The sequence below is a fragment of the Perca flavescens genome, chromosome 16 (genome assembly GCF_004354835.1).
Source record: "Perca flavescens isolate YP-PL-M2 chromosome 16, PFLA_1.0, whole genome shotgun sequence".
Classification (NCBI taxonomy): domain Eukaryota; kingdom Metazoa; phylum Chordata; class Actinopteri; order Perciformes; family Percidae; genus Perca; species Perca flavescens.
In genome coordinates this window covers 30,916,245-30,929,685 of record NC_041346.1, presented here as the reverse complement: position 1 = coordinate 30,929,685, position 13,441 = coordinate 30,916,245, and the positions used below count along the sequence as shown (strand labels likewise).

The window sequence follows — 13,441 nt, the reverse complement described above, 5'->3', positions numbered from 1 at the left end:
ATCAGACTATAGGGTTATCGACTTGTTGGGTAGGTATTTGATTTTCATTTTGGGATTCGCGTATACGTTATTTTTAACGTAATAGATTAAAGCAGTGTTACATGTTAGCATGGCCAGATGCTAAGCTTGCTATTAAGTGTCTGAGTGTGACTGACCTGATGTAGTACAAAAGTATCATAAATCCTCTATATCAGCCAGTTTCAGGAATTATTCATAGAGTGCTTTTAGTTATAAGATGCTTTAAAATAAGAGGTAAAACATCTCACCTCACCTCACCTGTGTGTGTCAGGTGGGAGATGGTGTGTGGCTGGGACAGGTGCGAGCGGTGCTGTGTGTGTGTGTGTGTGTGTGTGTGTGCGGTCGGTCTGCTGCAGTAGCAGAGTGTGCGTGAGAATGATTGAGTGAGTGATTGAGTGATTGAGTGAGTGAGTGTGTGTGTGTGTGTGTGGGCTGCTGCAGTAGCAGAGTGTGTGTGTGAGTGTGTGCATGTGAGTGATTGAGTGAGTGATTGAGTGAGTGAGTGAGTGAGTGAGTGAGTGTGTGTGTGTGTGTGTGTGTGTGTGTGTGTGTGTGTGGGCTGCTGCAGTAGCAGAGTGTGTGTGTGAGTGTGTGCATGTGAGTGATTGAGTGAGTGAGTGAGTGAGTGAGTGAGTGAGTGAGTGAGTGTGTGTGTGTGTGTGTGTGTGTGTGTGTGTGTGTGGGCTGCTGCAGTAGCAGAGTGTGTGTGTGAGGCGTCTCGTCAGGCAGAACGTGAGGTCTCTTCAGCTGCAGCAGGAAGTCCTGTTCAGGATCTGAGGAACAGACACACACACATCCAAAAACACAACACCAAAATAAAAACAAAATGGGCTCAGCTACACACATACAATAAAAATGAATGAATAAAGAAAGAAAACTTATGCAGCAAAGTACTCTCTCTAATGACTGTTCAGAAAAATCCCTGTAACATAATATCATTGACAATTGGGGTCCAAATAATTCAGATATGGTTCCCAAACTTTATAAAATTGGTTTGATTTGGAATGTATCACACATGTCAGGTATTCAGAGGTACTAAATCAAACACCACTTTATGCCAGCTCTTAACAGTTGGCTGTTTATCACTAATCTACTGCAATAATAGATTCTTCCTAGCTGCATAGGTAAGAATACAGAAGAGTCTCTGGTTTTTAACACTACATATCTAGCAGTGAGACCAAGAATAAGAGACATTGGGTCCATCTGTCATTTTACCCCAAGTAGCTTTTCCATTTCTATCAAGACATGAAATTCTGTGTCTCTGACCAATGTTATGTCTCCGTCTGTCTCTGTGTGTCTCTGTCTCTGCAGATCAACCCCTCCCAGCACAGCTGTGAACCTGCAGACACACCTGTCCGACCATATATGGACTTCCCACTGCAGGCTGTTACATGTCGAAGGATCACGTGTGTTCACGTCTCGCAGTGTTACGTAACTTCGTCCTTTTCCTTCTGTGCTGGGAAACGACACTGTGCAATCTCTCTGCACGTCTCCCTCAGGTGGCTGCTGAACATAAAAACAGGGTTTTACAGTCATTACCACTTCAGGGAAAGAGTCCTACATTTACAGACAGAATTAAAGAAAAATATATACTTTATAGCCATGATTTATAAGTATTTATCCTCCACCCTGACAACACCTTTAACCTCCTGAGACCCAGCCCATTGACTTATGTCCACTGTAGTGGACATTTGAGTTTCATTCCTCTCCTTGGAATCTTTTGTGCAAGTCTCTTAATTCCTGCTGTACTGTACAGAGGACATCCTGGGCTTTTCAGTGATGTGTTATTTGATTGGCTGGGAGGCCGGGAACCGCCTCTATCTTTCAATCCAAAATGGACGGCATAGGAACAAGCACATTTTATGGAAAGATAAGAGATGAGTCAAATATTGTTTGTCTATGGTTTTGTTACTATGATAATCATATATTTTCTTGTTCATTAAGGTGTTAGGAATCATATATTGAATTCTGATAGAAACTACATTATTTATCTTTTGAAAAATTTGCCATTTTATGAATGTCAATTATAGTGGACATCAGGACTATCTTCAAGTAAATAATGACTCCACATCTACCAAATTTGTCTTCTTTCGTACTCAAATGATCCTGTTGTCCACTACAGTGGACATTCTTTAAATGAATAAAAATAAAAAAAATTAAATTGTAAGATGTTTTTTTTAACCTTAAACAGGTATGGAATCACAAAAAAATCTGATTAGGAAAAACAAAATTTTCCTCGGCTCTCAGGAGGCATGTTTACACTGGACCGCAGCCTGTTTTTAGTCAAAGGCCTTCTTTTACTGATAAATTACTGATCCTCTGCACTTTTTACACTAGCCTTTGTGTAAACGGCTACACCCCATTCATGCAGTATTTTATATTAACTTGTATTTTGTAATTTTCTTATTTCTTCATATGTGCATGTGTGTGAAGAACTTTGTAACTGCGTGTTTTTTAAAAGGCTCTGCAAATAAAGTGTTACTTACATTTTACTGTTCCTCTATTGAAATGCTCTCACACACACTACTTAAACGCTCTCATACACACTATTGACATTATTTCAACACACTACTTAAACTCACAAATATACACTATTGAAATGCTCTAACACACACTACCTAAATGCTGTGAACAAGTGATAGAAAACTCTGCTCATTTCTCTGTGACGGAGCAGTTTTCGTGAGGAAAGTTGAAAGGACAGAGACTGACTGACTCTAAACATGAACACTGTACTTTGTGGTGTTTCAGGAGGAAAAGGGCCTCAGTTATACTCTCATATCAGTTTCACATTTTCTCCATCAGCTTTGTATGAAACCCTGGAATGAAGACAGGAAGAAAAGACTTCATGTTCATGTTAGTTTATTCATCATGTAAAGCTTCAGTTTGTTCACACATCCCATCAGTAAAGTCTGTTCAAAGACTCTTGTTCAATGATTTCATCAACACATTCACTTCATCCACACAATCACTTTGTTTGAACCAGAATCTCAGCTATGTAAAAGAGAAGAATGAGTTATTGATTATGCTTATGGTAACAACATTTGGTCCGCCCAACAAATAAATATAGATCTAGATTTCTTTACAAATGTCCACAAAGAGAACAAAGTGTGTAGGATAACGGAGGTCTGGTGCTTTCTCTCTTCAGAGCCATGCAGTGGAAGGGAAACTAAATACACTTTGAGTTTGATTTGATTTCTGTGTCACGCCAAACATTTGGCCCATCCCACATGAGATTACAAGACACCGCTATTTAACAGACATCTTCCTGTCCCGCAAATACATAACGTGGAGAAATACATAAATAACAACAACTAATATCTAGAGAACATCTCGGTAAAAATCTTTTTTTTCTCTTCTCTCAGGATTTCTCAAGATAACACGTGAACAGCCGTCTCACTCTTTGAGCATCATCCATATTTACAAAATCAATATTTGTTTGAATCTGACTAAAACAAAGCATAACCTGTTCACAATAAAAAGGACAGTATAAAAGAAAATGGAACTCATTTTGTATATCATTTACACACCACATCAGACAGATCCTCTTTTCCTCTTCTACAATAACATATCGTCCTGTTTCAACAGTCAAAGGTAAAACACCAGATCTCAACTAAGCACATAGAGAGCTTTGCCTTTTGGACTAATTATATACAACATGATTCTCTGAGCCATATTCAGGTTTAATCATCATAAAAATACACATTTTTGTCTTAGTCCATATATCGTCAGCCCGTTGCTTTTTGTCTTTAGCAAATGCAGATTCTTTAAACAAACCAATATTTAGCTTTTTATTATTCAAAAAAGACTCACCAAACCCATAGTTACAAAACAATATGCATATATCTTTAGACCATGAACCAATAATGTGTTTATCCCAGAGAAATATTTGCATCGTCAACCTATTTGCATCCATATGGAGTAAACAATTCCATAAATGAGCTATACATACCTTCCAGCGAGCCTCACATGATTCCCATCCCATGTCTCCCACTAAAGACAGTTTTGGTGCATATTTGTGCACATCCAAAAAATATCTTTTGGCACCATTTTGTTCTAATTCCCAGATATTTCTAAGGCCTCATACAAATACATCAATACAAATATTCATCAAACATTTAGAGCGCAGAGAAGTTTTCATGTTTCAAACAGACACAGGAAGGAGCGCCGCCTAAAGAAACTCAAACATTTACACAACTAATGACAAGATGTCAAAGTACTGCCCAGAATGTTTGATGGACAGTTGATCTCGGTGCAGTGAAGAAAGGCCACACCAATCAGCTCTCAGCAACAAACATGAAGACTAAATAAGAGTTAAAGAGCTGCATCTTTGAAGGTTTTAAAATAACTTCAACTTTGAGTAATTTCCCCTCAGTCAACACAGCAACTTTACTTATGTTATGGGACTTATAGAACCAGAAACAGACAGTTTCTACCTATGTTATGGGACTTATAGAACCAGAAACATCAGACAGTTTCTACCTATGTTATGGGACTTATAGAACCAGAAACATCAGACAGTTTCTACCTATGTTATGGGACTTATAGAACCAGAACCATCAGACAGTTTCTGTCTCTCTTTAGGTGTCAGGAAGGGAAAAGGAGTAATCCTCTTAAAACAGTTAGATACAAAACAGGATGGAATAAGAAAGCAACAAAATAAAACCATCTCAACAGGTTTAAAACGTCATTAAAAAATCTACAAAATCTTTTATAAAAGCATAAAAAAGTAAGAAAAAAACAACAAAAACGTGTCAACACATGAAAAACGTCGAAAAAATAGAATGACACAACAATCAGCTCTCAGTAACAAACATGGAGACGAAATAAGTAAAAGAATTAAAACATAGAATTTAACCCTTAAATGACTTCTGTCTATTTCAGTTTACACAACTCAGCAGAGTCTCCAGAACAACCATAAATCCAAAGTCCAGCATAGAGGGGCTGAGTGAATGTGGTCTGGACTCTGTGGAGGAGAGTCATGGTTTCAGAGACGCTGTAGAAGGACAGAATACCTGCACTGTGATCCAGGTACACTCCTACTCTGGAGGACCAAGGACCTGAGACGGGAGTTTGGACATTGTTTGACCAAAATGTATAACTGTTGTTACAATCTAATGCCCACGATTTGTCATTGAATCCAAATCCACATTCATTTGACCACCCTGCTCTGCTGATATTCTTGTATGAGACTGATACATCAACTCCTCTCCCTCTCCTCTCCACCTCCCAGTAACAACATCCAGTCAGACTCTCTCTACTCAGGACCTGACACCAGCCAGTAAATCTGTCTGGGTGACTAGAATAAGACTGATGTTCTCTCATTACTGTTGCTCTCCTGTTCCCCTCAGATAATAATAGCTTTGTGTTTGCTGTGTTTGGATCCAGTGTGATTTCACGTGAATATTTTAAGAATCCAGCTCTGGTCTTGGGCTCTGGTTGTGGCAGTAAAACATCCACTTCAGTCCCTGTCAGTGAGACATTTGTCCTTTTCTGCTTATCTCTGACTTCTGACACAGCCACTATTGTGTCGTGGCCTTTATGTTCCTCCACAGAGCAGAGATAACAGATAAGCTGCTGATCAGTACGACAGAACATCTTCATCACCTCATCATGACGAGAGCAGACGTTCTCCTGGAGCTTCTTGGACGGCTCCACCAGCTTGTGTTTCTTGAATGTCTCTGATTCATAATGCGGCTGGAGGTGTTTCTCACAGAAAGAAGCCAGACATTGCAGACAGGACTTGTGTGCTTTGAGTTTTCTCCCGGTGCAGACATCACAGGCCACATCTTCAGCTCCAGCATAGCAGTGATCAGCAGGAGCAGCTTGGAGTCCAGTCTTCTTCAGCTCCTCCACTAAATCTGCTAACATGGTGCTTTTCAGCAGGACAGGCCTCGATGTGAACGTCTTCCTGCACTGAGGACAGCTGTAGCTGGACTTACCATCCTCTACATCCCAGTGGCTTTTAATACAGTTCATGCAGTAGCTGTGTCCACAGGGAGTAGTCACCGGATCCTTCAGTAGATCCAGACAGATGGAACAAGAGAAGGTTTCCCGGTCCAGCTGAACTCCTTTCTGCGCCATTTCACCTCTCGCTCAGTGACAACGACTGTCTGAGTCTCACTTCCTGAGAAGTGAAACTAATCTGAGCTCTGATCTAAAACCAGCATGTGTTTGGTTATCAACTTCAGCTTCATTCCTAAAAGAGGTGTGCAAGTATGCTAGGAAAAGATTTAGTATGTAAGATTAGGCTAACAAAAAAAAAATGTCCTAATGCAACAGTTCGCATTTTGTGTATGTGCATAATATTATAATCATTAAATACATAAAAGGGTTTTATGTCTTTTTTATTTTTAATATTTAATAAAATGGTGATATGATTTTGCTGTAATTCATTAGGAAAGTTGGCTGGGTTGTCTGACGTGGTACCATGGTAACAACAGCCACCAAGGTGTGGTGATGTTCGGTCTCCTGTAAGATTACGTGTTGTGACGTCATCCACACGCGACAGCAGTCGGCAGCTGCCTTCAGTTTCCGAGACAACAGTCAGCTCTACAGCCTAGTTTCTTAAAATATTGAATCTATTATATTAATATAGTGTTTTTAAACAACCAGAGATACCTTTCTACGTGTAGTCAGTGAGTATGATGTAATGAAATAGAGACATATTGAGCTTTAAAACCATCTAACATTCATGTTTTATCTTTTAAGATTTAAATAAACTACACACAAATAATAAGGAAATTTGTGTTTGGTAGATTATTTCTTTGTTGTAACAATGATTCGGGGCAATAAGTCCTATACCATTAGAAATTTTATTCCCCTTTTAAATGATGCCACATTTGTAAGGAACTTGCATTTGTGGGATGAGCACCCCTAAATGCACTGAAGCAGCTGCCATGTGATTGGTTTAGAGGAGGGAGGGGTTATCAAGCTTTGTTCATTCCTGGAAGAGGAGCGCTTTGAGAGAGATACTGGCTGTGTTGCAATGCCCATACTATTATTAGTATGACAGGAAAAGATTTAATATGTCCCAATACATAGTATATCAAATGCAGTATGCCAAATATATGTCCTAATGTATGCAGTGGCATTTTGCCGTATGCAAGCCAGCGTGCTTTTCTGACCCACAATCCTCTGTGCAGCATACCTGAGCAAGAGGCTCAAAGTTCAAGCAGATGTTATCACAGAGTTTGATGTCTCTATTGTTTGCAGACTGTACTGCAGGCAACAGTACATACTTTGTAAGAGCAGCTGCAGTTTGTACTAAAGTAAAAAGAAAAAGTTTCCGATAAGGAATGCAGCAACACTTGTTTACAACAGAGCTCATTTCTCATTTAAAAACTCTGCTGACTTCAGCTTTTAGGAGGTAAACTCTTCTTAGAATCAGAGGGTTTGGAGACAGATCCCCAGTTTACTAAATGACTGAGTTGTCCTGTTATTAAATGTAACTGGTTCTTATCTCTCTCAAACACCTGAGTGAAACTACATCCTAGCTCACACAATCCTAGGTAAGAAAAACAGCTCAAACAGAGCAGTCAAGTCAACGTCAGACAGCAGATACAAACACACTCTGAAGATTAACTCAAGAACTAGATAAAATCATCCAATAGTTTGAGAAGAGCCTTAGGTTAAAATTGTGTATATTTATACTTAATTAGGGCCCGAGCAAGGCCCTATTGAAACTGAAGGAATTATTATTTTCCCGTCAAATGAATTGCCTTTTTGAGGGCCTTAACATATTCAAAAAGTCACCAAATTTGGCAGTCGCATCAAGTCTGGGGAAAATGTACGTATTTTAAGGGTTTCGGGAATAGGCGCACAAAGATGGCTCGCTAGCGCCCCCTACAATGTTAAAATAATTGAGCCCCTGCCGTGCGTTTAACGTAACATATGTAACATGTCAAGATGTACAAAAAACTCCATTAGAGCCATACCCTAAACACAACAGGAAGTCCACCTATTTGATTTCAAAGTTCGAAATTAGTGCGATTTTGGCCATTTCCACATGTCGTACTTTAACGAACTCCTCCTAGAGATTTCATCCGATCAACTTCAAACTTGGTCTGTGCCATCTTAAGACGTTAAAGATGAAAAGTCGTTAAAAGAAAAACTTTTCTTCATATGGCGTGGCCGTGGCGGGGCCATTTCGCCGCCGAAACAGGAAGTGGGTGTAACTCGAGTGTACGTTGTCCAACTGGCTCGAAACCTTTCAGGATTCATAAGAGTCCAACCCTGAGGACAAATAAAGGCTGATATTTACTTAAAGTCATAGCGCCCCCTAGTGGCAACAGGAAGTAGGCCTAAAAGTCAAGGTGCTATACTTTAACGAACTCCTCCTAGAGATTTCATCCGATGGACTTCAAACTTGGTCTGTACCATCCCAACAACTTAACGATGAAAAGTTATTAAAAGAAAAACTTTTTGTCAGATGGTGTAGGCGTGGCGTGGCGGCCATTTTGAGTGTTTAGCGATGAACAAAGAAATTGTTGTAACTTGAGTGTACGTTGTCGTATCTGCCCGAAATTTCTCCCTTATCACAATAGCAACAGGAAATGCGCCTTATATGACAAACATCATCCGATTTACATGAAACTTGAATGTGTGGTCTACATGTGATACTGAGCCGCCCCCTATAATATGACCATGCCCACTTACTCAGGCCACGCCCCCTTTTATAACATTTGAACTGTTCTGGCTCAGGGTTCCACGTTTGTCTCGAGTGAATTTCATCACCTCGCTTCCCACACAAAGATGATAAATGTGTAGAAGGTAGCAGTGGTGGAATGTAACAAAGTAAATTTACTCCAGTACTGTACTTCACTCCAAATGTTGAGGTACTTGTACTTTTTCTTTAGTCTTTTCTTTTCATGCCACTTTCTACTTCTACTCTGCTACATTTCAGAGAGAAATATTGTACTTATTACTCCACTACATTCATCTGACAGCTTTACTTACTATTTTGACCAAATGTTGTTATCCATCCATCCATCCATCTTTGTCCGCTTATCCGGTATCGGGTCGCGGGGGGAGCACCTCCAGCAGGGGACCCCAAACTTCCCTTTCCCGAGCAACATTAACCAGCTCCGACTGGGGGATCCCGAGGCGTTCCCAGGCCAGGTTGGAGATATAATCCCTCCACCTAGTCCTGGGTCTTCCCCGAGGCCTCCTCCCAGCTGGACGTGCCTGGAACACCTCCCTAGGGAGGCGCCCAGGGGGCATCCTTACCAGATGCCCGAACCACCTCAACTGGCTCCTTTCGACGCAAAGGAGCAGCGGCTCTACTCCGAGCTCCTCACGGATGACTGAGCTTCTCACCCTATCTCTAAGGGAGACGCCAGCCACCCTCCTGAGGAAACCCATTTCGGTCGCTTGTACCCTGGATCTCGTTCTTTCGGTCATGACCCAGCCTTCATGACCATAGGTGAGGGTAGGAACCAAAACTGACCGGTAGATCGAGAGCTTTGCCTTCTGGCTCAGCTCTCTTTTTGTCACAACGGTGTGATAGATTGAATGTAATACCGCACCCGCTGCGCCGATTCTCCGACCAATCTCCCGCTCCATTGTCCCCTCACTCGCGAACAAAACCCCAAGGTACTTGAACTCCTTCACTTGGGGTAAGGACTCATTCCCTACCTGGAGTAGGCACTCCATCGGTTTCCTGCTGAGAACCATGGCCTCAGATTTAGAGGTGCTGATCCTCATCCCAACCGCTTCACACTCGGCTGCGAACCAATCCAGTGAGTGCTGAAGGTCACAGGCCGATGATGTGAAGTCCCACCAGATCGAACCGGTAGCGCTCCACCTCCCGCACCAGTTCCGGCTCCTTCCCCCACAGAGAGGTGACGTTCCACGTCCCCAGAGCCAGCGTCTGCTGCCCGGGTCTGGTCCGTCGAGGCCCCTGACCTTCACTGCCACCCGTGTAGCAGCGCACCCGACCCCAGCGGTTCCTCCCACAGGTGGTGGGCCCATGGGATGGAGAGGGAGTTGCCACGTTGCTTCTTCGGGCTGTGCCCGACAGGGCTCCGTGGCAAACCCGGCCACCAGACGCTTGCTGATGAGCCCGCCATCTGGGCCTGGCTCCAGACGGGGGCCCCGGGCTTCCTCCGTGCAGGGTAACTTCACCTCTTCTACGTTGGCTCATAGGGTTTTTGAACCATTCTTTGTCTGGCCCCTCCCCTGAGACCACTTTGCCTTGGGAGACCCTGCCAGGAGCACATAGCTCCAGACAACACAGCCCTCAGGTTCATAGGGACACACAAACCTCTCCACCACGATAAGGTGATGGTTCCCGGAGAGGATTATGATAACAAATGTTGTTATTATAATCATAATTAATAAGTCATTCTTCTCTTTTACATAGCTGAGATTCTGGTTCAAAAAACTGATTGTGTGGATGAAGTGAATGTGTTCATGAAATCATTGAACAAGAGTCTTTGAACAGACTTTACTGATGGGATGTGTGAACAAACTGAAGCTTTACGTGATGAATAAACTAACATGAACAAAGTCTTTTCTTCCTGTCTTCATTCCAGGGTTTCATACAAAGCTGACGGAGAAAATGTGAAACTGATATGAGAGTATAACTGAGGCCCTTTTCCTCCTGAAACACCACAAAGTACAGTGTTCATGTTTAGAGTCAGTCGGTCTCTGTCCTTTCAACTTTCCTCACTAAAACTGCTCACAGAGAAATGAGCAGAGTTTTCTATCACTTGTTTGCACAGTCTGCGCAGAAAAAAGTCCAGAGGATCAGTAATTTATCAGTAAAAGAAGTCGTTTTTTTGACTAAAAACAGGCTGCAGTCCAGTGTAAACATGCTTAAAGGTGTCGTCAGGGGTGGAGGATAAATACTGATAAATCATGGATAATAAAGTATATATTTTTCTTAAAATTATGTCTGTAAATGTACGACTCTTTCACTGAAGTGGTAATGACTGTAAAACTCTGTTTTTATGTTCAGCAGACGAGCACTGAGTCATCTGGAGAAACAAACCTGAGGGAGACGTGCAGAGAGATTGGACAGTGTCGTTTCCCAACACAGAAGGAAAAGGACGAAGTTATGTAACGCTGCGAGACGTAAATGCAAGTGATACTTCGACATGTAACATATCGGACACACAGAGACTTTATCTTTCACCCAGCGAGCAGCAGAAGAAGGATGCAGCGGTGGAGAGGCCGGGTGGATGACCGCAGGGTTTGTAACCGGGCAGTGCTGGTGTCTGTGGCCCAGTTTGTCCCCGGTGTGAGTCTGGGGAGGAGGCCTGGAGCCGACAAGGACACCAAGACTCTCCACCGCACCCTCAGCAAGCTGGGCTTCAAGGTGGACATCCACAGTGACCTGAGCGGGGACGAGATCTACCAGCTGTTTCTGGAAGGTAACACACAGCAACAGTTTTTAAACTCCTTAAATTCTCCTTTTTAGGGTATTTGCATATAACTGATCACCATGTGTTTGATATTAAAATGTTCAGAACAAACTCAGCTTTCTGTAGAGTGAAGCCCACATTCATCCTAGAGCAATGTGTGAAGAGATAATTAGGCCCTAAAGTTGATGTTCACTTTTTGGAATTCTTCAAATCTTTACTCATGTTGATGAATTGTTTTCGTGCTTGAAATTTGTTTACTAAAGTGCTCCGTTCACCAAATGAATAAATTAGTAGATAGATGTATATAAATGTCTGAAATGAAGTGTTGTAATATTGCTTTTTGAGTAGAGAGACATTTCCTAAACAGCAGGAATCCTGTTTAATGTGTAATCTGTATTTATTGTGTCAGCTGGCTCAGAGTTTCTAAATGTGTTGTAAAGATAAACAGACTAACTAACGCTGTTAGCTTCTTAGCATTCAGCATTATTATTCCATGTCAGGCTTCTTTTTAAGAACTGTGTTTGCTCTATGCTAACATTGTGTCTGTCTTTACATGGTAAGACAGGTTGTGCGTTTGCTTCTCTGTGTGCAGCGTCAGCAGAGACACCCAGATATCAAACAGACTGAAGGGTCACGGAGAGATCAGAGCTGCTTATCACTAATACATCAAACTGTACACGCACACACGCTGACATTATTATTGGTCACGTGATCCAAATCTGAAAAACAAAGTCATTAAACATTTACCTGATGGACTGTAGAGCAAACTGTCTGAGCATGTGTGTGTGTGTGCATGTGCATGCATGTGTGTGTCATATATACAGAACATAATGTCATGATATCTAAAAAATAGAGATGCACAGATAGACCGGCAGATGCTATTCTGGCACATGTAGGGAACCTCGTGATTTAACCTGCAACATGTCAGCTGTTTGGAAATTCTTCAGCGTGTCTGCAGAAGATAACCTGCAAGGAAAAAGTAGGGCGTGGAGGGACGACACCAAAAACCAAAATCACATTTTTTTGGATATTGGATGTGAAAAGAAGGAAATGGTTCTAATATTGCACTTTAGATGTGTGTAAATTTCCCACACCAGGAGTAATTTATATAGTTCTATTTTATAGTGATCCATTATCTGTTAAAAAAATTTTCTATTAAAGAAAAGATAGAAAATAAATATTTTTGTGTGCTTTAAAGTGGTTAGAAAAAATTAAATTGGAATCGGCTAAAATCGGTATCGGCCTAGAAAGTTGTATTCGGTGCATCTCTACTAAAAAATAGTTTACAGGACATAAAGTTATTTTGAGTATTAAGTTTCAGGAAAAAGTTGTAAAATTTCAAGGAAAAGGTTGAACATTTCTGAGATAAATGTCAGAATACTTTGGGAATAAAAGTGTGTGTGTGTGTGTGTGTGTGTGTGTGTGTGTGTGTGTGTGTGTGTCTGCAGAGAGCCGGCGGCCTGTGAAGGACTGTCTTCTGGCCGTCTTGTCGTCTCACGGGGACGAGGGATGCGTGTTTGGGGCTGATGGGAAACCCGTCCAACTGTGTTGTCTCTTTTCACATTTTGATAACGAAAAAATGGAGAAGGCCAAAGTGTTCCTCGTACAGGTCTGAGTCTTTACTGTCACACGCACGCACGCATGCACGTACTACACACACACACACACACACACACACACACACACACACACATGCACACACACACACGCACACACACTTTGTAGTTTTCTGTAGTTGTTGTCATATCCAATCCAATCCACTTTATTTATATAGCACGATTTTAACAAACACAAGGTTTCCAAAGTGCTGCACAAAAAGATAAAACAGAATAGATAACACAATAAAAGCACAGAGGTACCCAATATAAAGATAAATGCAATACAAATTTAAATAAAATTAAATAAGTAGAATAATTAAAAACTAAAATGCACTGTCCGCACACAAAATAAGCAAGTATACACAAGATCAACACTCTACCTGGTTTTAAAAGCCAAAGAAAAGAAGTTGGCTTTAAGAAGAGTTTTAAAATGAGACAGAGAGGAGGCCTGTCTAATGTGCA

The 13,441-nt window shown here is 41.4% G+C and overlaps 1 protein-coding gene across 1 annotated transcript; it reads right to left on the bottom strand.

Annotated features, from left to right (window-relative positions):
* Positions 1 to 1,445: 1,445 nt before the first annotated feature.
* Positions 1,446 to 6,137, bottom strand: LOC114570556 (E3 ubiquitin/ISG15 ligase TRIM25-like). Its single transcript, XM_028600884.1, has 2 exons — positions 5,531 to 6,137; positions 1,446 to 1,524 (listed from the first exon to the last, which is right to left on the bottom strand). The coding sequence occupies exons 1-2, from the start codon at positions 6,097 to 6,099 to the stop codon at positions 1,446 to 1,448; spliced, it is 648 nt and encodes a 215-aa protein (XP_028456685.1). The 5' UTR covers positions 6,100 to 6,137.
* Between the last annotated feature and the right edge of the window lie 7,304 nt (positions 6,138 to 13,441).

Excerpts from the sequence above, each read along its gene's own strand:
- LOC114570556 (XM_028600884.1), bottom strand. The coding sequence starts at position 6,099 with ATGGCGCAGAAAGGAGTTCAGCTGGACCGGGAAACCTTCTCTTGTTCC. Across the intron at positions 1,525-5,530 it reads CACGACACAATAGTGGCTGT|CAGCCACCTGAGGGAGACGT; the intron begins GTCAGAAGTCAG and ends TTTTATGTTCAG.